A 26,035-nucleotide genomic window follows, 5' to 3' on the forward strand; every position below is an offset into this window, starting at 1 on the left:
GGATAGGCAGGTGGGTGCGCAGGGTCCGTCGTAGGGGGGGACAGGTCTCTGCCGAGCACCAGCACCGTGCCTGTGAGAATAGAGGCCGAAAAGGAATATTTGGGGGCGAGTGGCCTTATCCCAGATGCCCTCGTGGCAGCCCCTCAGCCCCCAGTAACTACAGCCGGGTGGGCAAATACCGGCCCACGGGCCAGACCCAGTTCGCCAGGTTAGCTCCTGGTGGGCCGGCAATCACAGCTCCCCTTGGCTGCGGGAGCTGAGAAGCAGGATCCTGAGCTGCACTGACTCCAGCTGCTCCCATTGGCTGGGAACTGCGATCCGCGGCCAACCGCGGCGCTTGCCTGTGCCTATGGCCATGCCGGGCGATGCAGAGGAAGCAGCCTTCCAGGTGCTGGGACTGGCAAACCACCGTGTTACAGCCCACCCTGGTCTGCAGCCCAGCCCATAATCCATGGCTATGAAAAGGCAGTGGAAAAGCTGTAACGCACAAACGACCAAGCACAGCCCACGTCTCCCCCAGGGTGTAAAACCCAGCTTTGTTCTCCCCACAGCTAGACGCCCTTGAAGGGTCTTGGAGTCACTGAAAATATCCACGCAGTGTACAGCGGCAGGCAACAAGTAAACAACATTAGGAGTCATTAAAAAGGGATAGAGAATAAGACAGAAAAAATCTTATTGCCTTTATATAAAATCTTGGTACGCCCACATCTCGAATACTGCGTACAGACGTGGTCGCCTCAGCTCAGAAAAGATATGTTGGTATTGGAAAGGGTTCAGAAAAGGGCAACAAAAATGATTAGAGGTTTGGAACAGAAGATAGATTAAAAAGACTGGGACTTTTCAGCTTAGAAAAGAGGAGACTGAGGGGGATATGCTAGAGGTCTACAAAATCATGTCTGTTGGGGAAGTGAGTAAAGAAAAGTTATTTACTTATTCCCACAATATAAGAACTAGGGGTCACCAAATGAAATTAATAGGCAGCAGGTTTAAAACAAACAAAAGGAAGTTTTTCTTCACTCGGTGCACAGTCAACCTGTGGAACTCCTCGCCAGAGGATGTGGTGAAGGCAAGAACTTTAACAGGGTTCAAAAAAAAGCTAGCTAGATTCATGGAGGTTCGGTCCATCAATGGCCGTTAGCCAGGCTGGGTAGGGGTGGTGTCCCTGCCCTCTGTTTGTCTGGAGGTGGAGACGGGAGGGATCCCATGAGGATTCCCTGTTGTGATCCCTCCCCTTGGGGCACCTGGCGCTGGCCACTGTGGGCAGACAGGACACTGGGCCGGATGGACCTTTGGTCTGACCCAGTGTGGCCGTTCCTAGGTTCTGATGTTCCCGCTCAGTCCTCTGTCCTTCAGCCAATCTGGCTCTTCTCCTGAGGGGCAGCTCCACTCTGGCCAGTGCAGTTCCCAGCGCCTCTCTGCCAGGACCGTCCTTGCAGGGGAGACTCCATCGCTCCCGCCGGCCCTCGCATGGATCCTGGGGGCCCAGCTCTCTGGCAAGGAGACGTCCGTGGGCAAGCTGCTCCTCAGCTGCCTATAGCATCTCCCTGGGCGTCTCCCTGGGTGTCTCTGGCCTTCGCCCTTTCCAGCCTGGCTCTGGGGGAGCCCAGCCAGCAAACTCCTATTGCTGCTGCTCAGCCTTCAGCCTCTCCCAGGAGCCAGCTTCCTGCTTTGCAGTTCACCTCTGCTCTGACGTTCCTGGTCACTTGGCCCCAGGACTTGACAGCCCCCGGTGCTGGTCCAGTGGCTGGAACGGGAGAGCTGAGTCCGGCTCCCTCGTGACAGGGGTCATGGAAGAAGAAGGGCCGGTGATGCCTTTAGTAAGTTCCTGTATCTGTCAGTGCAATTGCTGAACCCCGTGTGCATTCCAGCCAGCCTGCCAGTCCCTCCCCGCTCTGTGCTTCCTCCTTGGCCTCTCTGAGCTAGCTGGAGAGGCCACCGAGTTCAGGATAAGAAGACTAGTTCAGCTAAACATAAGTCTCCAGGAACTGATTAGATTGCACTGAAATCCAAGGTGTTCCAGGTGTGGCTGAGATCAGACCAGAATCTTAATATTTAACAAGCAGGGAATGTGGCAGCCTGTTCGGAAATCTGCAGAGCATGAAGAAAATGATGTGAGAACTACAACAAACTAGCCATAAATCTAATAATACTTGGCTCTTTTGTGTCTCAGGAGGGCAGAGTGAAGTTCCGCATGATAATTCCGTGTGTATGCACAGACACGGCTCTGTTTATGGATGCACATCCTGGGACACGTATCCTTGGAAATGGAGCTAAAATAAAAGCTTTGGATTCCAATCAGACTTGGAAACCATGGAGGTCAGAGCTACCCATGTTCAGGGAATGCGGAAGGGTCCTTGTGCCAAGAAGGCATCAGATTTGGCTCCAAAACTGAGCATGCCATGAAAATCGGATGCAAGCCCATTAACTTCGTCACATCGTATTCTTTCAGAGACTTCACAGCTTGATTTCCTGATGTTTCCAAATGACTCTGCCTTAAAGCAGATTTGTCAGTGACTTAATCAAAATGTTGTGCATGGTACCAGTGGTGAGGCGAGCGTCTCATTTGCAGGCAGTCACCTTTTCACCTGTTGCATAACGCAGATCTGAATGTTTTAGTCCTTTGAAACTCTGACTCCTAGGATGAGCTTTGATTTGATTAAATCCCACATTTAAAACAGCTCTGTTTGGACGGAGACTGGCTGCACTCGGAAGCCTGCAGTTCAATGACTGAGACGCCGTCCCACCTCCACAGGGCGTCATCGCTGCAGGTCTGAGCCAGAGATCTGACGGGGATACACCGGGGAGGACACGCCTTGCTGAGGAAGGGGGCTGTTCCGGAGCACAGACCAGTGGAAGGGGAACGTCACAGCCGTTGTGGTGACGACTCTGTGGTGAACATTAGAGGTTCCCTGTAACAGAGCTCCGCGTGGCTGACCTGCTCAGCCCTGCCCCTCTAGGGAGCCAGAGCGCAGAGTGTGGACTGCAGCTCGGGCCATGCTGCTGTGGCGGGAGGCCGGAAGCCTGCCCTCTCGAGGGGAGCGGGAGGAAAGTGGCAGAGGGCTGCTGGGGAGGGAGGGAGGAAGAGGGTTCGAGAACATCTTCCAGAGCAATGAAGCACTTCCTTGAACTGCCAGGCGGTTCTCTGGGAGCAGGGCCTTGCCAGGCGGCTGTTCGTTCAGGTTCTGGCTCTTAGGAATTGACTTGGTCCCTCTCTCCTGCCTGCGGTGACATTCCTACCTTCAGCCAGAGCATCAGCAAGGACAAGAGCTAGCGTCTGGCTTTGGTGCACACAGACTCCCACTCCCAGCCCTGGAGTTCACAGCAGCTGTCGGATTCCAGGGACGTGCTGTGCCCGTGGTCACTATGCAGGGGGCCCTTAACGAGCCTTCTCAACAACGAGCTCCAGCGCAAACTGCAGAAATGCTCCTCTCCTTGGTCTGTGTCTGTGCTTGATGCATAAGGTTAGGGATGAAAAATGGCCCTTTCGCTGCCGCCCGGCAGTTCCCAGAGCTTTGTGGAAACATCATTAACTTGTTTTAATCTAGTTGGTCTGCGAACTAATCAAGAGATTGAAATTAACCCATCTGAACAGCCATGAAGGGTAAACACTCGCTCGCAAATACTCTGAGGATTTAATTTCCATTTAAATCTCCAGCTGATTTCCCTGAGATGAGACTGTACACGCTGAAATAATCAAGCTGACTTCAGTTTTTATTATTTGGGATTCTGGACCTAGTTCTGAGCTTCGTCATCTGCATTCGCAGCTGGGCCCTCCTGTTAGCTCCTGGTTGTTCAGTTTAACTGGATCATCCCTGGCGATGTGTTAGGTCTCAACCCAGCGACTGTCTCAGTATTTCCCTCTGGATTACATCACTTTGCAAAATCTCATTAAGATAGATGCAGGCAAGGTTGGTGGAGATGGATCCACTATTCAAAATCTTTGGATAGATGAATCCACCTACAGTTAGGAGATCAAAAATACAGCTGCCGTTCATCTCATTTAAAAATTCTGGTATAAAAACTGCAATGAAATGTAATCATAGGCAATATAAGGACAGATTCTAAATGCAATTTGTTGGTGAGAACACAGCTGTTGTAATCTTAGTGATGGCAGAGTGTTCGTTCGTCTCCTGAACTGAAAATGCCATAAGGAATATTTTGCTTCTGAAGAGACCTGTTGGAATGAGACCCTGTAAGCCATCTATACAAAATGGGAACTGGCCGTGTGCCAGGAGATTTCTCTGGGAGTTTTGTTTGGAGACACCTGTAAGTCATTTCTGCATGTCTGCTATGAAGCCTGGCCCTCAATTTGGCATTGCCTTTGGTTTCCTCTTGTGCCCTATTCTCGGTGTTTTGAGGGTTCTCTGAAGTGATCAGCACATGTCCTGATACTTGGTGGTACAGACAAAATCCTGGGGCAGAATCCCACACTGCAGAACTCCCTATCGCGATTCACTCTAGGGCCAATCATGAGCCAGTTCAGCAGTGGGCGTTCTCTCCAGACCTTCCTCTCCTTTGGCTTCCTCCTCTCTCAGCCAGCAAATCATGGCCCGGGGCTTGCAGCTGGTGCTCTGAGTGCTGAGCTGTGTTTCCTAACTAAGCAGTAAAATGTGGCCTCTAGCATCAGATGCTTCTGTCCTTTAGCTCCCGGCCGTGGGGACCATTAATAAACTGTATTCCTCTGAGCACGAGAAGATCCCCCTTTTATACGAACAAACACGCAGCTACGTGCTCAGCCATTCTCTCCAGGCATGCGCGGTGCTGGCTCTGGAACTGAAACACCCCAGTGCTTTTGGGAGTCACCTGGGACCCACCCACAGGCTACACAGTTACAGCTGGGCTGGGCTTAGATGCTAAGAGCTGCATAGTGGGACTGCCAGTGTCAGAGCTGAAGACCAAATAAAAATCTTAAGATAAAATCCGTTTGAAAACCTGATAACTCGGACAGGCTCAGTCAATAAGACTCTGTTTTCTGTGGGCGCCCATACAGAAGGTGCCCACTCCCCTTGGCCACTCCATTGTAAGTGCCACCATCAGCTACTTAGACCCCAAATGCAGGCGTCCTTCAGTTGATCAAGGGGGCGGTTTTACAGACCGAAATACTTTCATGCTTTAAAAGCCCCAAATCTATTAATGGACAAATTTAAAACCTCCCGAGCTCTGTGCTGGAAATTTGAATGCGGGTACAAAGGACTCTTTCTAGAGAACCAGAAAGCAGGGGCGGATGAGAGTGTCGCGGGGCCCGGGCAGCACCGTGGGGCCCCGGGCAGCGAAATTTTGCGGGGCCCCTCCTTTGACACGGCGCATGCGCGGGGCCTCGGGAAGCGCGGGGCCCGGGGCAGCCGCCCCGCTCGCCCTGCCCTAAATCCACCGCTGCCAGAAAGTGACCATGAACAGAAAGGAAAGCTTAACAGTGCAGTCACAATGTGAAAAGTAAATGCAATATGTCAAAGAGTTCCAGTTTGAATAAGCTCAGCCTTTGGCAGGATCACAGAACCAGGATTTTTGATTGGCCTCAGTCTTACCTGTTCGTCGTTGGAATTATATTTGCATTATTTTTTCCTAAGAGTACTTGCTACACCATACAGAGGCTCATGCCATCCTCGTTACTGGAGGATCCAGCCCCCAATGGGGTGGCTGATATCTGTCACATTGCGCTTTCCTTCTTCTTGTCCTTTTATTCTCTCCCCAGGGGAGATGCGCACAGTCGAGTGTTTTAATCTGCTCTACATGCTCGTGAATCTGTCTGTTAGCCAGGGCAAGTCCAAAGAAATACATGTGTGACGTGGGCTAGAAGATAAGGGTTATTCATTCCACGCTCTGGGACCTTATCCACTGCGCCACGGGGGAGCCCCCCAGCCTCCCTACATTCTGGGCCCCCCCCCCACCTCGTTCCACGAAGCGTACAGCTAGTTCGGATTAGGAAGCCTAATCCGAACTAGCTAGTCCGTGCCGCGTAGCACAGAGTCTGAACTAGCCGGCATTTAAAAATGGCGCTGGCCGGCTTCATGCAAATGAAGCCCGGGAAATTCAAATCCTGGGCTTCATTTGCAACTCAGTATGACTACATTACCCTCCTCGTTCGAACTAGAGGGGTAGTGTAGACAGACCCTCTGGGAAAGTTGCTACCGGTCCACTCCGGTTTGTTTACTTCCTGGCTCTTCAGCGGCCTGGGTCTCGCTGCTTCCTGCAGATCCCCTAGGCTGCAAGCAGCAAACTGGAGCCAATGGGAACTGGGAAGTACACAAACCAGAGCAGCCCAGTAGCAGCTTTCCCAGAGCTGGTCCATGGAGGGTTTTGCGAAACGCTGCTTTACACGTATTGTAGAAAGTTCCACTGTCCTAGAAGAGCAAAATTGCTGACCACAGACGTCACCCCCGAGCTTTATAGAATCTTTTAGATGCCAGTTAGCTATACAGGTACTGCAGTGCAATAAACCTAGTGTACCGGTTGAACTTCTCTAGTCCAGCACCCTCGGGACCTGGCTGGGGCCAAACTAGGGAATTTTCCAGACCACAGGAGGTCAATATGGTCTAGCAGCGTTACCTCATTCCACGAGGAGTAACGGTAGTTCAAATTAGAGAGCCTAATTCGAACTACCTACTCCGTGCCGCGTGTAGCCACGGGCACGGAGTCCGAACTACCGGGGATTTAAAAATGGCGGCGCCTGGCAAGATGCAAATGAAGCCCAGGATATTCAAATCCCGGGCTTCATTTGCAACTTCGATTGACTACATTAACCACCCTAGTTCGAACTAGGGGGCTAGTGTAGACAGCCCCTGAGTGACACGCCGATGGAACCTTTGAAGGAGCTGACGCGATACGTCAGTGTGTGGGCGTTGGTGTCGTGAGGAGTGGGCAGAGGGGATGAGACGTGAGGTCCTTTCACTCATCTTCGTCCACAACATGTACAAGAAGGCCTGACGTTTTCAGTGAAGCGCTCGTTAGCAATGGTATTTTAGCAAAGCTGGCTTCTGGCAGGGTGCTGGTAAAAAGCATTAGCCATTGAACATGTTACCAAAAAGTTATTGTCCAAAGAAAATGCACTAAAACCATCTCTGGCATCCGCCATTCACTCCTGCTAGTACTTGTGTCCAGTGCCTCGTCTGACAATTAATTCGCTCCTGTTCCGTCCCATGCACCTGGCACACCCGGGACCCCACGCAGCGCATGCTCAGTCGACGCCGGTGGTGGGGGTGTCGTTTTCTCGGAATTGCTCAGGTCACAGACTAAGGCTTCCGATATCAAGGGGCTGGGGGCTGTTCTTGAACCCTGATGATTATAGAATATCAGAAAGCAAAACCAATAAGGGGCTTGTGGCCCAGGGCAGCCGGAGGAATTCATTTACTGATCACTTAGTGCCACCTGGTGGCCAGTGTCAGAAGTGTCCCACTGGCTGGAAAGAGCATTAGTGGGTCAGTGTGCTCCTTGGGAGCGCCTCAAGGAAAGCGTCCCCCAAGGTGTCACAAAAGGGGGGGACAAGTACCTAATTTAGAGCATTTGTGCCAGTTGATCTGAGAGCAGAATTTGGGGCCCGTTGTCTAGGGAGCCCGTATTCCTGAGGGTCCCGTTCTACCTGCTGGCATAAGATGTGAGCGCCAATGGGCTTCCGGCTCCCCTTTGGTCATCCGCCCAGCTTGCAGAGTTTTACTGTATGGGGCAATATTTTAGAACTAGCATTAATACAGGATCCTAACACTCTCAGGATTTCTCGACAAAGAGCTTGTCTTGCATACACAGCCTGGGGACGTAATAGGGGTGAGGAACCTCAGGTCCAGGGGCCAGATACAGCCCCTGGCATGCCTGGATCTGGCCCCCGAGGCTCAGGGCTTGCCCCAGCATTGGGGAGTCTGTGCCGGCTGAGGGAAGGGAGCACACAAAATCTGCTAGCCTGGGCCCCACCAGGCTCTGGTGTGGGAGGGGAGCGTGGGGAGGGTCTTTCTCCGTCTCAGTCGGGCCACGTCAGTGAGGGGTTGGGGGTTTTTGGATTCTCACTCGTGTGCAGCCCCTGACTGATCTTTCCGCGGGTCAGCGGCCCCTCGCCCTAAAGAGGTTCCCCACTCCGGAGTAGTCGATTAATCGATTATCTGGTAAGCAAACGCTTATCGGTGAATGCTATTGACTACGCAAAGCCACAGCGGGGGACCTGTGGCTCTGCATTGAAAATGTAGTAGGAGCCGGGCAGGCAAGCAGTCCAGCTCAGTCCCGGCTCATGCCAGATCCAGAACCAAACTTTGGTCCCAGACCAGCATAAGCTGGGGTCAGCCAGGCTCTTACTACAGAGCTGCAGCGGGGGTAGTTCCTGGATCCGGCGCGAGCTGGGACTGAGCGCATGAACTTCCCTTTTCAACTCATCGTGTAGTTGATAAAAAGTCTCTTACGTGATTAGCGAATTACCCGCGTCTTACCATCTCTACTATGGCCTTGCGGCCCTGGGCTGGCCGGACTGTGTCTAAGCTGTGTGTGTTCTCTGCCTAGGACCCTTTAATCACAGCCGTGAGCCTGTAGCTTAGACCCTGTTCCTGGGGTGGTTTCAAATCTAGCCTCAATGGTGCCATACCCAAGAGCTCCACAAGTAGAAAGGCCCAAACGTCGCAGATGCTTGGGTGATTTGGGCCCATTGCGAAGGCCAGCTGTGCGTGTGTTTGTGCTAGACTGTGCAGGGGAAGGGGCTAGAAACTGGGAGCAGTGGAGCAGGAAGACGTGGGAGCATTGTAGAACACTCAAAATCAACAGCATGGTGTCCGGTCAGTGGTCCACGTGTGTGTGTTCAGCGTTGGTGTAAATACTGGGAAGAGAGTGATTCACAAGTTACCAGTCAATCCTCTGTGGTGCGTGGGGTTTGCAACCCTGCATCTCACACCAGACTAAGAACAGCCAGACTGGCTCAGACCAGGCCTCCTGCCTGCTGCCTTCTGCCAGTGGCCAGGGCCAGATGCATCGGAAGGAATGAACGGAACAGGGCGAGCAGCTGTTGGCTTCAGTGTCTGTCTAGTCCCGCGTCTGGCAGCGGAAGTGTAGGGTCCCCAGAGCGTGAACTTGCATCCCTGACCGTTTTGCTAATAGCCCGTGATGGCCCTGTGCTCTATGAACTTACCTCGTTCTCTTTTGAACCCATTGGCATTTAGCACTCACGCGTTCCCTGGGGCAGCTCCCGCACTCGACTGTGCAGTGTGGGAAGGACACTCCCTTTGCGCTGTGTTACACCAGCGGACTAGTTCCTTTGAGTACGTGTGGCGTGTAAATAGCACTGTCTCCACACCATTGGGACTATAACCCTGAGGCATCTCCCTTCCAAGCTCAACTGTCCGAGTCTTTTTGATCGCTCCTCAGACAGCAGCTGCTTCTTACCCGTAAGCATTTGTGTTGCCTTCTCTTTACTTTCCCCAGTTCTAATGGATCTTCTTTGGAGATGTGGTGACCAGACCTGCAAGCAGCGCTCAGGATCTGGGTACACCGGGGATTTAGACACTGGTGCTATCTATCTGTCATGCCACCAGAGCCTTTCCTAACATGGTCTTGCCAGGCACCAGCCAGTTACCTTAGGAGCATGAACCAAATGCAGTGTTGGGAGAGCCTGGTTTTTCAGTAAGACATCCAGCATCGTGGCTGTTTGGCCCATGGTTCTCGCATGCGGTGCCGCTGGTGCAGCCAGAATGGGTTTTGCTCTCAGTGCCTGGGTACCGCCGTGCACAGTTGTTTGCTCTCCTTTGCGGAGTCCTGAGGAAAATCACTTTCCAAAGGAAGCTTCAAGGAATCACTTTCCAAGGGTATGTCTACACTAGCTTGTTAATTCGAACTAGGTAGGCAAATCAGGCAACCGGAGTTGCAAATGAAGCCTTGGATTTAAATATCCCGGGCTTTATTTGCATGTTCCCATCCGGCCACCATTTTTAAATCCCTCTTAGTTCGAACGAACTGCCCACGGCTACACGCAACAGTTTAAGGTTAATCCGAACTAAGTCCTTAGTTCGGATTAACTGTTACACCTCATTCCACAAAGAGTAACAGTTAATCCGAACTAGGGACTTAGTGTGGATTAACTTTAAACTGCCGTGTGTAGCCACGGGCAGTTCATTCGAACTAAGGGGATTTAAAAATGGTGACCGGACGGGAACATGCAAATAAAGCCTGGGATATTTAAATCCCGGGCTTCATTTGCAACTCCGGTTGCCTGATTTGCCTACCTGGCTCAAATTAACGAGCTAGTGTAGACATACCCTTGGAAAGTGATTCCTTGAAGCTTCCTTTGGAAAGTGATTTTCCTCAGGACTCCCGAGCTGTGTCGCCTCAGGGGAGATCACGGGTAGCGTTTGACAGCATTGTGGAAGAGCAGGCGCGGGTGGGACTGATTCGGGCAGGGGGCTGGCACAGCGGCATTAGGGGTTCGTTCTGTGCACGCAGGCAGTGTGGGGCAACGGGGAGCGAGGGACCCAGCAGGAGGGTGGGCTGGTCCGATACAGAGGTGAAGGAGGCAATTCTGGCAGCTCAGTTTTGGATGGCCCCCAGGAGAGCTGCTACCCAAAGAGACCAACGAGGAGGGGGTGCAGTAATCCAAAGGGAATACGATCAGTGCCTGGGTGCGGGGTGGATCTGCCAGGACAGAAGGAAACGGGGGAGTTTCTGTCTTTTGTGGGGAGGAGGATGTGAGATTTGGGGGCAGGGGGCAGGCCTGAAAGGCAACTGCAGAGGTGTCAGACCTGTTTGTGCTGGGGCAGAGTGAGCTCGGTGGCGCAGTAGCAGCAGCGAAGGAAGGTGGAAGTGGCCAGGGTGAGGGTGAAAACAGGGAGCTACATTCTGTCCCTATTTGTTTCCTTGGGCCCATTATTTGTTGGGTAATTCGCTTGGCTGGGCTGCTGCGGACCAAAGCCAGCGCTGCTGAACGGGGACTAGTGAGTCGATGCGGGAAGGTCATTTTGATTCTCTCCTGCTCCGCAACAGAAAAGGCAGGTGCTTGGGGGAGTGACCCCTCCTCCTTCGGCTTTTCTGGCAGCGCCTCCCTTGGCAGTCCTGCCTGATGAGCTTTCCACCAGCCCCAGGCCTGTGTCTCGCTCCCGCAGGTGCCCAGTGCGCTGTGCAGAGGCAGGGTGTGGGAACCGGACACTCCCCACAGAAAAGTGGCAGCGGCTGGACACTCTCGCAGCAGCACTTTGGGCGGGGCGCGCGCTGGGTGCTTGCGGGTTGGTTTAACTCACAAAGGTGCGAAGGAAGGCTCTGCGCAGAACTCAGAAATGAAAACACTTTGCAGAGTTTAGCTGCACCCTTTTTCATTTCCACATTCTGACCTTCATTTTAATCAATGTGCGTTTAAAGTTTAAACTTTTTCAGCCTGCAAGAAAAGGGAGGGGCAGGCGTTGTTGATGAACCTTTCTTTCCCAAAGCCCTCTGTCCCTAGAGAAATCTTCTTTCCTGCTGACTCAGTAGGTGTGGGGAAGCCAAGCGGGACGTGTTAAAAGCCATCTTGATAGGATTTGATATTCAGAACTAACAGCTTGCCTTGTTAAAAGGGGGCGGGAGATACTCTGCATATTGGATGTGCCAAGACAGTAGGTATTTTAAATTAGGCATCAAGCAATGCTCTGCTTCCAATCTGTCATACCTCACTGGCTGTTCACGTTATACCCTTCATCGCATAAGGAGGGGCATAAGCACCAGAAGAGTCCCGGCACATGGACTGAGGCTGGAGCTGAAACCTTGCTCAATCAGCAAGTGCGTAGCTATGGATGGAACTTTTCCATTAAATGTCACCCGTCAGCAGAGGCCTGACGCTTCATTGACTTCTCCAAGAGGCAAAGATCCCAAAGGAAAGCCAATGAGAGGCCTGAGAAATGCAATCCCACAGAAACGTGTAACCTCTTGATAGGATGATGTCAGACCCTGAAATGCGGGTGTTCTCCTAGGAATCGCAGAGTGTGGAGATCTCACTGGGGAATGCAACAGGTATGGTCAAGATCAAAAGTTTCAGGTCCTGCCTGCTTTTTGCAATAGATCTGTGCTGTGAGTTTATTAGGAAGGAACAATCAGTTTCACACATACAGAATGGGAAGTGTCTGTCTAGGAAGGAGTACGGCAGAAAGGGATCTAGGGGTCAGAGTGGACCACAAGCTAAATATGAGTCAACAGTGTGACACTGCTGCAAAAAAAGCCAACATGACTCTGGGATGCATTGACAGGAGTGTTGTGAGCAAGACAAGAGAAGTCATTCTTCCACTCTATTCTGCGCTGTAGGCTTCAGCTGCAGTGCTGTGTCCAGTTCTGGGCACCACATTTCAGGAAACATGGAGAAATTGGAGAGGGTCCAGGGAAGAATGACAAAAATGGTTGAAGGTCTAGAAAACGTGACCTACAAGGGAAGTCTGAAAGAACTGAGTTTGTTTAGTTTGGAAAAGAGAAGACTGAGACCACTTTGAAAGTGCAAATGAGGGATTAAATGTTAGCTGGAGCCTTCCCGGTGATGGGTCACAAAGGCCAGGTATCTCCCAGGTCTTAGAATGAGCTGGTGCACGACCTCAGCAGGTCTTTCCACCACCACGAGTTGTCCATCGGCCATCGACAGAGGAGGGAAACTCCCACATCAATCTCTTCACCACGCAAAGTAACTGGAAGTGCTAGTGGTTCTGCTCCTGCCGGAGCCACCGCCAAGACTCCATCTCAGATGCCTCCTCCTGCCAAGGTCTGATCGTCCAGCCATCTCCACTCGTACACAAAGTCCTGTTCAAAATCTGCAGTGGCATGGCAGCGATCACGCTAGCAGCGTTGGCGTGGCTAGGCCAGCACTGGGACGCCACCGCCTTGCAGGTGTCGGGCGATGCCCAGAGCACACTGTTCTGTGGCTAAGCCCCATGCAGCTCTGTCAGGGAGGTTCTGCTCACCAGCCCTCCACTAGGGCCACCTATCCAGCAAAGTAGAAGAGCTTTGCAGTCTGGTGCTCCAAGGGCCTCACTCCACCATTGCAGGCCCCCATTCCTCTCATCCTGGACTTCCTATTACACCCTAAGCAGCAACGCTTGGCTGCTTCTTCCACCAAGGCGCACCTGGCAGCACTCTCTGCATTTCACCAGGTGCTCCATCTCTGCCATATCCACGGTTGGCCACTTCCCCCAGGGCCTGGGGCATCTGTGCCCACAGATTCAGCAGCCAGTCCTTACCTGTGACCACAGCTTAATTCTCTCCAGGCTGATACAGCCCCTCCTTCGAGCTGTTGGCAACCTGCTCACCCCGTATCTATCATGGACGTTTTCCTTCCTAGTTGCCATTACTTCAGCGTGATGAATTTTGAAGCTCAAAGCCCCCATCTCTGACCCCCTACGCAGGACAAGGTACAGCTCAGGCCTCCCCAGCTTTCCTTCCAAATGTTGAGTCCCAGTTCCACTCTAATCAGGACACTTTCCTGCCCAGGCTTTACCCCAGACCACATGTGAGCCGTCAGGATGAGAGACTCCACTCTCTAGACATTGAACGAGCACTTGTCATTTACATCGCATGCCATGTGGGAAGTCAAACCAGCTATTTAGTTTGTGGCAGACCGTATGATGGGTCTCGTGGTTTCTGTACAAAAGATCTCGTGGTGGATTACCTTTTGCATCTGGACCTGCTACAAATTAGCCAGCGTTCCAGACCTGGCTTTCATGGCTCATTCCACGAGGGCACAGACATCATCGGCAGTGTTTCCGACCCAAGAGACCTGCAGGGCAGTGACATGATCTTCAGTGCACACCTGCACTGCTGGCTGCACCATCGCCCAACCCACTAGAAACCATGCATCCTTTGGCTGGATAGTGCTCCAGTCCGGGCTTCCATAACTGCCCCTCCGCCTAGGGAAGGCTTGGGCGCCACCTGATTGGAAGTGATATGAGCAATCGCTCGAAGAAGAAGGTTGTTCATCCTCTCGGAGCTGTTATTCTTCGAGCTAACCGATAGTTCCCAGCACACTCTTTGAGACGTATCACTCAGCCATTCCAAACCCTCCTGCCTTCCCCTCTGGCAGAGAACCTGGCAAGAAGGATCTGAGGAAATGCCACATCGGCAGGTCACATATCGAGCTCCTTGGAGGAACCACCGAGCCAACCTGATGGGCACTGCTAGGGGGGAAACTTCCTGATGGCAGTGCACGCGACATGCACTTATCCAACTGGAATGGACCTGAGCAATACATCTCAAAGGACGACAGTTCCGAGAAGGTGAGCAACCATTTTTGTCAAGTAAGTAGCTATAAGACTAATAGCAAAATTAAATCTAATGCTAAAAAAAATACATAAAATGGGTAGAAGACTCATTCTGAATGCTCCTGTACTCATTCAACCCAGGCAAAATAAAAACAAATTCTGGAATGCAAAGCAAGACAAATGATCAGTTGTCTTCAAAGGACTCAGAGCAAAGCAACATAAATAAGCAACAAAAGAGAAGAGTGCAGGAGAGAGAGTGATGCAATTAAATACATTTCCTGGGTTAGTTCCAGGAGTTCTGTCCACCAACAGCATGGGATAACCATCAAATGTCTGCTAAACAGAGCCTCCATCACAGCACGAATGTGATTAGAAAAGGGAACTGTTCATATTCTAGCAGGCCACTGTGCTTTACTGTGGCACTTTGCTTCATTCTTCTAGCTTGACTCTCTAATCGCACCAGTTGCAGTGTCATTCTTTCTAATGACTCTGAATGTTGGCTACAATATGTCTTCTTCGAGGCTAACTGTGTAGATGGACTCCAGCCCAGCCCCCCATCGGCTGCTGCTTTTTTGATGGAGCAGGCTGGTCCTGGGCCTTGCTGTATTCTAATGCCACTTCCATGAGCTGACATCTTCCTTATATATAGCCCTGCCTCTGTAACTTCCACTCCAATTCACCTGTTGAAGGGGGTTTACCCATGAAAACTTCTGCCCTAATAAATCTGTTAGGGCACAGCTACACAGCAGTGTTATTTTTGGAATAACAGAATAACTGGTGTTATTCTGAAATAACATAGTTTGCGTCTACACTACAAGCAGTAATTTGAACACAATGTCAAAATAATGTCGGGCTGGAGGACTTCTTACTCTGACTCCCATAACCCTCGTTTCACGAGGAGTAAGGGAAGTCGGAGGAAGAGTGCTCTACCTCGGGCGTCCTGCTGTGTAGACAGCACCAAAAGCCAAAATACGTTATTTCGTCTTAAGCTGCACAATTGCCATAGCTCAAGTTGCGGAGCTTATTTCGGCTTTGCTGTGTAGACGTGTCCCTAGTCTCTAAGGTGCCACAGGACTCCTCATTGTTCTTGCAGATCCAGACTAACCTGGCTACCCCTCTGGGACGAGTCTGATATATGAGTGCGTGGTCTGAGCCCCTGTAGATCTTGCACTTCTTAATGTAAACTTCCCTGAAGCCCTTTAGATGGCTCAGCTGTGGGCTTGCCGCAGGAGATACAGTGCTTGAAGCACAGGGCCTGGAGCATGCCCAGTCCCTAGTATGACATCCCTGGGTGACTGGAACCACTATTCACACTAATTCTAACTGATACCAAATATGCGAACTACACAGACTACACACAAAAGGCTACAGAGTCCAAACCACTGGGAAAGCTTTGCATGAGCATGTAGGTCAGTCCAAGCAGCTGTCATGGTCAGTAAGATGGAACTGAGATGGTGCAAAAACAGGGGCACCTCTTGCAGGGGGCATTCAAAGAGCTACAACTTACTAATGAGTAAGACCTAGGCAAAAAGTGCGGGGGAGGGGTTACTTCCTCTGTGCAGTAACGGCGGTTCTTCGAGATGGTTCTTTCTGTGGGTTCTCAGAACCACTAGCACTTTAGTAAGAAGTGTGCCAGGATCGTGCTATTTCCCTCGCCTTTAACGAGGACGAAGTACAAGGCTGCCAGACAGGCACCTGCCCCAGAAGCTGTCTGTCCCTCAGTCCTGGAGGAAGGGAGAGAAGGAGCCCAGCAGAGCGTACAAAAACCTAAGCACTTGTCCTTCAAATGTATGCCTAACGTGCCAGTCAGCCCAGTGCTGCAAGGGCACCACAGAAAGAGACTCCAGAGGTGTTGGTGGTCTTAGTTTGCCTCTGTTCTTCCAAGAGCCCAGTCCCTTGGCATCAGTGGTAAGGCATCACCTCTGGTACGGCATTTCCCTGCTTCCTGGACAGGCCGTCTCTCAGCACCGTCCTAGGAGGAGCCCGCTTCGGTGGCCTAACTCTGCCCTTAGCTCCTAGCACTGACTGCCAGAGGAAGCAGGATCCTTGTCCTTAGACTCCAGGTCGGACGCATCTCTACCCTGAAGCAGAACCCGACAGTCTCTACACGGATTCTCTCTTCCTACTTATCACTGTGGCCCTTCAGTGGTGCCTCCTCCAGGAATGTGGCCAGCACAGTGAGCGCCTGCTCTGTATCAGTGGCTACTCTGGAATCCTTGGGGGTTGTCCAGGTTTTCACCACATCTTGCATCCTTCGGGCCCTCAGCTAGACGGTCTATGCACTGAGCAGCTGCATCCCCCAACTCCAGTTCCAGGCCCGGCACCAAGCAGCAGGATGAGATTCCAAAGCCAGGAGAGGGGACTCGACCTCATCCAGTCTTGGCTTCCTCTTCGTTCTCTGCAGGTGAGGTCACTGTGCATCACTGCACCTCCTCGCGAGTCTAACGTTGATCAGACACAGAGCTTGCTGCCAACTTAGGTGCTCAGTTGGGGAACGTCTAGACTACGAGCCTCTTTCGAAAGAGAGTGTCTAGACAACAACCAGGACTTTCAAAAAAGCAAGCCCCGGCAGTCTGGATGCTCTCTTTCAAAAAAGCACAGTTTGCATTGCATAGCGCCTTTTTTTGAAAGAGCGCTTTCGAAAAAAGGCGTTATTCCTCGTAAAACGAGATTTTTCCACCATTGAAAAAACTGCCATGTTCTTTTGATTTACTTTCAAAACAACATGGCGGCAGTCTAGACGCAGGGGAAGTTTTTTTGAAAAAACCCTGTAGTCTAGAAACACCCTTGGAGAGGTTAAGGAAGCTTCCTGTTTCCTGGTTGACAATTTGTCATTGGTGGGTCCCTCCAGGGTAGCTCTGCCAATTAGTGAGGTGACACACCCCTTATAAAGGCTCTAGGGTAAGCTCCATCTTCACTGCCGCTACCTCAGACCAGGACAAAAAAGAAAACCAGCGCCAGTGATCCTCATCCCGAGGCTTGTTCAGCGCGCCTCCTGCAGCACTTGGAGCACATGATATTAAAATCCTGAGCAGTAGTATTGCTAACCAACTCGGATGCTTTTATGATCTAGAGAAGTGATTAGTCTCCTCTATTCAGCTCTGGTGAGGCCACATCTGAAGTATTGCGTCCAGTTCTGGGCCCCCCACTACAGAAATGATTGGAGAGGGGCCAGTGGAGGGCAACCAAAATGACTGGGGGCTGGAGCGCATGACCTACGAGGGGAGGCTGAGGGGTTTGGGTCTGTTCAGTCTGCAGAAGCGAAGAGTGAGGGGGGATCAGCCATCAGCTTTCTGAAGGGAGGTTCCAAGGAGAATGGAGAGGTCTTGGGTTGCAATGGGGGAGGTCTAGGTTGGATATTAGGAGGGCGGGAAAGCACTGGGATGGGTTCCCTAGGGAGGGGGCGGAATCTCCATCCCTAGGGGTGTTTAAGTCCTGGCTTGACAAGGCCCTGGCTGGGCTGATTGAGTTGGGTTGGACCTGCCTTGGAGGGGCTGGACTCGATGCCTCTTGAGGGCTTTGCCAGCCCTGGGGCTCTCTGACTGTTATTAGCCAATTGTAGTTGCTGAAGTAACACTTGGTGAGTCGTTTTGCTGTGAGACTCACTGTGTCTAGATACGGGTAATGCTGGTCACTCGTTTGGCTCCTGAGTGAACCACGGAGCGTTAAGCACTCTCCCGAGGTTCTGAGTATTTCACTAGTCGCCCAGTGCCAGGCTTATTGGTCAGAACATTGGTTAACAAGACGGAGTCCAGGGCTCCAGCCTGCCAACCCCAGATCAAAGGACGCTAAAAAGGTGGACATATTTGGCAGAAAAGAATTATTCCGTGGGCTCTGCAGCGGCCGATCACTAACCACAGGCTCTGCTGGGGCAGTGCCATTTTACTTGCTGGGGCTCTGTGGAGCAGTTCAGAGAGCTGCTTCCGGAGAGTGCTAGCCCGGCCCCTTCCCTTGTCAACAAGGGCAGACTAGTCACAAGAACACCACTGCAGGCAGGGCTGGACACCCCCTTAGCCCTAGACCCCTGGCTTGAAGCATGAATGTTTGGCAGTGCGTTCCCTCAAGGTACATTGGCCTGGTAGTTCCATGCTCCATCCTGAGGTGACCAGCCACTCTGCTGTGTCCAGTGGCATCTCGTCCACAAAGCTTGTAAAGGTCTTAATCAAATTATACTCTCAAATGCAAGACCCCATCCCCCTGTGAGCTCTAAACGTCATATTGTCAAGACCAAGAGTACTGTCCTCTAGCATAAACATGGATCATGGTGTATCTGCTCGCCTAGCCAAAGCCAGCGCTGCCTTTGGAAAATTGACCAAATGCCTATGGAATGACCATGGTATTAAACTCCATGCCAAAGTAGCAGTTTATCAGGCAGATGTCCTGAATGTCCTGCTGTATGGCTCGGAGTCATGGACAACATATCGTCGCCATGTTTTGAAGCTCGATCAGTTCCATATGCATTGTCTGAGGAAGATTGCCCACGTGAACTGGTGGGACAGAATTCCTAATACGGAGGTTCTTCATTCGTGTGGTGTCATGGGCATGGAAGCAATGCTTATGAACAAACAGTTTCGCTGGATTGGTCATGTTATGGATACCAAAGATGGTCTTCTCTGGCAGCTTGCTCATGGAAAGCGCTCTATCAGTGGTCAGTATAAGCGCTATAAAGACATCTTAAAGGCCAGTATGAAGTCATGAGCCATATCTCCCAATGATCTGGAAATGCAAGTTCAGGACAGATTGTCCTGGTGACAAATCATTGTACAGGCTCTTAATTGCTTTGAGAGTCCGCGTATCCAGGCAGTGCAGGAAAAGCGCAGGATCCAAACAGAACATATAGCACCTGCAGTTGGCGACTTTTTATGTGACATCTGTAATCGGCTCTGCCAATCAAGGATTGGTTTAGTTGCTCACCAACGGTGTCATAGAAGATGAGATCCATCGATCAGTGGCTCAGTCCAAGGAGAAAATTGTCAAGACCTATAAGACAAGACTGAAAAAACTGGGTTTGTTTAGGTTAGAAAAGGGAGGACTGAGCAGGGACATGAGAGCCGTTTTCAAGTACCTAAAGGGGTGTCAGAAGGAGGAGGGAGAAAAATGGTTCTCCTTGGCCTCTGGGGATAGAACAAGGAGCAATGGGCTTAAATTGTAGCAAGGGAGGTTTAGGTTGGACATTAGAAAAAACATCCTTCCTGTCAGGGTGGTCAGACACTGGAATAAATTGCCCAGGGAGGTTGTGGAATCTCCATCATGGGAGATATTTAAGAGCAGGTCAGCTAGACATCTGTCAGGGATGATCTAGATGGTGCTGGGTCCTGCCATGAGGGCAGGGGACTGGACTCGATGACCTTTCAAGATCCCTTCCAGTTCCAAGTGTTCTGTGATTCTAAGATATATGGGTCCCCCATTTGAACTGTTGAATATCTGCTCTTGGCTGCTTCTGTCAATGAAACTGGCTTTTCTGGTGGCCATTACCTTGGCCAGAAGAGTAGGGGACAAAGTCTACCTGGGCCCTCATTCAAAGTCCCTCCCAAAGGTGGTTTCCTCTTTCCACATCAACCAGCCTGCTGGCCTGTTCTCTGCCCAAATCCACATACACCCTGGAGGAAGAGCCTTGGCATTTTACCCCGATGGAACCAGACACATCTGTGGATCTTCCCAGCTGTCCTAGCAGTCGCTGACAGGGTAAGAGAGCAGCCAGTCTCCACCCAGGAAATGTCTTCCTGGGCTGCATCCTCTGTGTGCTGTGATTTGGCTAAAGTCCCTCTGCCCACGGAGTTACAGCTCATTTGATGAGGTCACAATCAACCTGGCTGGCCCCTCTGGCACAAGCTTCAGCTTCAGACGTGTATAAAGCAGCTGCCTGGTCTTTGGTCCACATGTTGCCTCCCGGGATGCAGTGACTCCAGAGATGTTGAGAGAGTGGGACAAGCTGTTCTTCAATTTTGATTGGATAGACTCTGATCCCACATCCTTTTCTGTGGCTGAGCCACCGAGAGTAGAATGCACACGTGCAGCCGCTCACAACGTAAAGGTTACTAACCCGTTCAGAATGGCTCTTCTTGGAGCTGCACCGCATGTGTCTGCTCCAGACTCCTTGCCTTCCCGCTCTACCTCAGAGCCATGGCAAGGAGGACCAGGGCAGGTTGGGGCATCTCTGCCCTTGGTACCTGTACACAGAGGCATTCACCAGCAGAGGCAGCTTGAGCTACTCTGTGGCTAGCTCTGAGGGAAGCCGTTTGACGACTGTGCTCTGGGTCCCTGGATGCCAAGAGTGGGATGGGTATGTGCAACACATCTCGAAGAACAAGTTACAAAAGAGGCTAGCAACTGTTATTCCTACATGTCCCCTACAGGTTGGACAGGAAGTAATGGGCTCACTGCAGCAAGGGACTGTGGCAAGTCTGGGCTATGCGCCTGGGTGCTGCCTTCCCGGCACGTCTCTGCGTGCACCTCAGAGGCTCGCGGTGTCCGTACCCCTGCCGAGAAGGCAAGGGTACCCCGCTACCAAAGCCCTTTTTTATCATCGGCTCGTCAGGGGTTTGGAGGTCAGTCCCTCCGATAGTCCAAGGGTCCCTCATTCCTCACTGGCAGCCCACCAGCCAGAGGAGAGTTGGGGGGAACCCAGTCCCACCCACTTGCTCCAGGTTCTGGCCCAGGGCCCTATGCGGTAGCCCCAAGTGGCCCTTCCCCACTGTATAGCAGCCCCTCCTTGGGCCACTTCCCCAGGTGCTCCCTGCTGTCTTGGAACAGGCCCTGTTAGCCTGCTGCCTTCAGGGTTTGTCTTCCGCCCCGCCCCGCCTCTGGTCCGTCCCTTTTCTCCTTCCCCCGCCTTGCCTGCGGGAAGGTTTTTATGGTGTGCCCATAGGTGCTCTAATCAGCCTCCTTCCGGCTGACTCCAAATGGGCTTCAGGTGTCCCAATGGCTGAGCCGCCATCTCTGGCAGCCTCCTCCGGGCACGTAAACCCACACACCCAACTCCCCATGGGTACGTCTACACTACAGCGCTAGTTCGAACTAACTTAGTTCGAATTAGTTAATTCGAACTAAGCTAGTTCGAACTAACGCATCTAGAACTAAAAACTAGTTCGAACTAGCGTTTTGCTAGTTCGAACTAGTAAGTCCACATTGAGTGGACTCTGAACAGGGCTTAATGATGGCCGGAAGCAGTGCCGGCAGGGCATAAAAGGAGGACTTAGAGCATGGAGATGCTGTCTCAGGCTAGCCGAGGGCTGCGCTTAAAGGGTCCCGACCCCCACCCCGGACACACAGTTCTAAGGGGTGCCCCGCTTGCAAAGAAGTTCTGGCTTGGAGTGCCCTGAGTGCCCACACTGGGCACATCACACCACTCGGCCATCAGCCCGGCTGCACTTGCCGCAGGCTGCCATCTGGGGAGAGGGAGTAATTGGGGGGCTGCAGGAGAGCTTCCACCCCCAGAAGCCCGCAGAGCCAGCCCAGTCCTCCCCATCGGGGGCTCGTACCCCATTCCTCCCTCACCTCCTTCCACTTGCCCTTCCCTAGCCCCCCTTCTTATTGATGTACAAAATAAAGATAACGTTTCTTCCAACATTGACTCTGTCTTTATTGAACAAAACTGGGGGAGACTGGGAAAAGGAGGTGGGAGAGGGGAAGAGAAAGGCTGGGAGAGGGGAGGGCAACTAACATGATCAGGGGTTGGGAACAGGTCCCAGATGAAGAGAGGCTACAGAGACTGGGACTGTTCAGCTTAGAAAAGAGGAGACGGAGGGGGGACAGGATAGAGGTCTCTAAAAGCAGGGGTTGGGTGGAGAGGGTGCATTCAGAAAAGTTCTTCCTGAGTTCCCATAAAGAAGGACTAGAGGACACCAAAGGAAAGGAATGGGTAGCAGGCTTGAAACTAGTAAGAGAAAGTTGTTGTTCTTGACAAAGCAAATAGTTAACCTGTGGAACTCCTTGCTGCAGGAGGCTGTGAAGGCTAGAACTAGAACAGAGTTGAAAGGGAAGTGAGATAAAGTGATGGAGGTTGGGTCCATGGAGTCCTATTAGCCAGGGGGTAGGAGTGGTGTCCCTGCCCAAAGTTTGTGGAAGGCTGGAGAGGGATGGCACGAGACAAATGGCTTGGTCACTGTCTTCGGTCCATCCCCTCGAGGTCCCTAGGGTTGGCCGCTGTTGGCAGACAGGCTACTGGGCTAGATGGACCTTTGGTCTGACCCAGTACGGCCATTGTAAGCTCAGGGCTCAGTGTCGGGGGTCTCAGTGGACCCCCTTGATTTTCATGCACACCTGGTCCTGGGTGGCCAGGCTGGCAGCTCTCCTGCCCTAGACGGCCACTTTCCTGTGCCTAGTGCGGAGATCGTGGACGAGGTCCACGATGTCCGCACTAGCCCAGGAAGGTGCCCGCCTCTTGCGGTCCAGGGCAAGCTCCCGGGAGCCGCCAGCCTGGTCCCGGCAAGAGGGGGTGGGCTGGGGGGCATCGGGTGGGTGGCTCTGTGCCGTGCCAGGTGCAGGGTCTGCTAGCTGGGTGCTGGCAGGCTTGCACCTGGCACGGGCACCGTAGCCAGCCCGTGCCCCTTTAAGGGGTCCGGGGCCGGGAGGGGGGCATAGAGTTTCCCTGGTGTTGGCCAGAGTGGCCACCAGGGAAACCTGGGGAGGGCTAGCCTCCCACTAGTTCGAACTAAAGGGCTACACAGCCCTTAGTTCGAACTAGCTAGTTCGAACTAGGCGTTAGTCCTCGTAAAATGAGGTTTACCTAGTTCGAACTAAGCGCTCCGCTAGTTCGATTCAAATTCGAACTAGCGGAGCGCTAGTGTAGCGCATAGGAAAGTTAGTTCGAACTAACGTCCGTTAGTTCGAACTAACTTTCTAGTGTAGACATACCCCATGTACCTGCCCTCCACCAGGCTTCCACAGCCCCCTGCTGTCGGGCTGCCACGGGGCAGTTAGGGATTGGGAACACGTTCTCGGCAGACGTGTAGTTCTGGACAGGAGCAGGTTATGGAGGGAGGTTGTGGAATTCCTGCCATTGGGGGTTTCTAGGAGCAGGTTAGACAGACTGCCCGGGATGGCTCAGTGCACGTGGTCCTGCCTTAGTGCAGGGGCTGGGGACAGATGCCCTCGCAAGGTCCCCTCCAGCCTGACATGTCCACAATTTTATTAATTCAGTGAGTCCAGGTTAAGCCTTTTGGGTCTTGAACCTGCAAGGAACCTTCTTTGCTGGCGAGTCCAAGAGCGCTCAGGACCTTTATGGATCAGACCTAGCGCTTGTACCAAAAACTGCTGACTGGACAAAGTTAAGGGAGAAAAACTGCAATTCGCCTCGCAAACAATCATGCTAATATATAGGGCATCTGAGAATCTAAAAGCACACTCCAGCGCTCACCTGGGACACTCAACGAATACATCTCGCAGAAGAAGGCATAGAGACAAAATGAAAATAGCTCCTGGAAAATACCTTTCTCCAGCGTATTTCCCTGAAAGCAGAGTCTCCTTTTGTTAGGGTTGAGAGAAGCTATTTTATGTGAGATTCTGCACCAGGAAATGCCAAGATGAAGCCATTTATCTGAGAGAGCTTCTGGAGCAACTGTTCAGTCCTCCTATTAGTCCTCCTAGCACACCAGCCGAAAAAGCTGCCCTCACCTTTTCTGCAAGTGACGTAACATTGCCTATTGCATTAGTAAGGTGGTTGGTGATTTTATATAAAACTATTTAACTCTCACATTATGCAGTCAGAAGATATCAGAGTGCTGCTCTAAAACCCACTCAGTTGTTTGAATAAAACTCAGCTACTGCCAGCCCCCATCTTTGCAGCTTACTAGTTTCTAATAAATGTTAAATACACTGTCAGGAGAGTTCTCACCATTATTTTTTTTAGCATCGCCTTGTTTAATGAACTCCTGCCAACAGGAAACTGAAATCCATTTCCTGCTGAATTCTTTTTTCTCCTTGGTGTGTGTTCATTGATTTATTATTTTGCTCATGGGATTGGGAAGAAACCATCTGTACTACAAATGCCATCGAGTTTGCAGACAGATGAATGCAAAGAAGGTGGGTAAAATTTGCAGCCTCATTCCCTGGACCAGTTCTTTGTTATATCATAGTTGGTGTTGGGCTTGTGTCAGGTGTTTAAGCTATTTAAATAAATACCTTAGTAGGCAATTATCTTTGCCTGTTCTGCTGGAGCTGAACTGGCTATGCTGTATGTTTGTTTTCTCTCCCTCTTCCTCTCTGTGAGGCATTAAACAGCGAGAGAGGCAAAACCTGCACTAGATTTATCTGAGAGGTGGTGAGGCACTGGGCAAGGGGGCTCTAAGTCACAGTCCCTTGGTTATGTGCCTCACTCTGCCACTAACTTCTTGTATTCCCTTGGGTAAGTCACTTAACTAGGGCTCACTTTTCGAGAATGGGAGTAATTATATCAAGCTCACAGGCTGCTTGGGTGACCTAATCCATGCACCATCAGTTCAAGTACTTTGAGGTCCTTGAAAGAAAGAGGCTAAATACTGGTCAAGTATTATTAACGAACGTGGTTCATTACTGTTATCTTGCAGCGCTGGCAGCGCTGGGCAGCCGGGGAGTAGCAGCTGGGCGGGGAGAGTGCGTGAGGACTTGCTATTGTGTTCTGCCGAGCCTCTTGATGGACGTTTTCTGCTGCTCTCTCCACAGTTCATGGCATTAAGTGGACATGCAGCAATGGGAACAGCAGTTCAGGGTTCTCTGTGGAGCAGCTTGTACAGCAGATCCTTGATAGTCACCAGACCAAACCACAACCTCGGACGCACAATTGTCTCTGCACCGGCAGCTTGGGTGAGTAGCTGGATGAGGGCAGAGAGCAGACAACTGGGCGAAATCCTCTTCTAAATCAGAACTCAAATGCATACCCAGAAACCCCTCTGCATATAGCGATCCGCTTCAATTCCTGTCCTAAGAATGGAGCTTGTGAGCCCCTGCTAGGACGCTGCTATCGAAAGAAGGCTCAAGGGGCTCACCCCCTACTTTTCTGTAGTTTAACAGGCCACCGTGTTCGGCAGCAGATTACATTCTTTATGGTGACTGCTGAGCTCATGCAAGGTGTTCCAGGCATCAGAATGCGGATTTGGGATCCCCACTATGTTACTAACTACTGTGATCATGTGCGAATCAGCCCTTCCGCAAAATCACCCTTATTTGATGGAATAAAAATTCTGCTAGAATAAAAACCCCACTGGGCAGCAGACTAGAAGTCTCTGGGAAAATCCATGAATAAGATGTTATCTGCTATGAAATGCTGAACGTCTTTCTGTTTCCTTTCTCTCTTCATGGGCGCACAGATTGCTGCTCTAATCTAGGCTCCGCGTAGTCTTTGTTATTTAACTCTTAAATATTTTGAGATACGGTTAATGCAGGAGTAAGTGACGAAAACTCAAACTTATTCAAAGTGCTACTTGCATTTTTGTTTTTTGTGGTTGTTTTTTTAATATGGACACTGACGTGCAAGCTTTTAGAATTCTTCAGTGCTCTCTACTGACGGCTTCCTCCAGAAAGCATGTTGTATCCTGGAGCTTGCTCAAATTGTGTGACTGACATTTCCTGAGCCCCATAAGCCCTACAGTGCGCTGTTCATCTATAGGGCATCTCAGGAGGTTAATTACAAGGTAACAAAGAGTGAAAATCCACAGGGGGGGCTTTTTTAGTGTTAATGGAAAGAATGAATGAAAACTCATTCCTGTTGAGAAGAGTTCAGCTTGACTGAGATTGCCTGAAACATCGTCTCTCACATTAGAACTTTATAATAAGAAATAAGAATCTGAGTGATTCACTTTTCCAACTCAGCTGCCTCATCCCAGCTGCCTTTTGCTGTAAAACGTACAATAATTAATTAGTCTTCGGAGAAATTGGCCAAAGAAAAATACGAT

The 26,035-nt window shown here is 51.3% G+C and overlaps 1 protein-coding gene across 1 annotated transcript in view; it reads left to right on the top strand.

The window, feature by feature from the left end:
• Positions 1 to 26,035, top strand: part of CAMTA1 (calmodulin binding transcription activator 1) — a 903,169-nt gene that overhangs the window by 735,374 nt on the left and 141,760 nt on the right. The window contains 1 exon segment of the mRNA XM_075906418.1: positions 24,807 to 24,947. Coding sequence (XP_075762533.1) covers positions 24,807 to 24,947 — 141 coding nt within the window.

Source organism: Pelodiscus sinensis, chromosome 23, assembly GCF_049634645.1.
Source record: "Pelodiscus sinensis isolate JC-2024 chromosome 23, ASM4963464v1, whole genome shotgun sequence".
In the NCBI taxonomy this organism is placed as follows: domain Eukaryota; kingdom Metazoa; phylum Chordata; order Testudines; family Trionychidae; genus Pelodiscus; species Pelodiscus sinensis.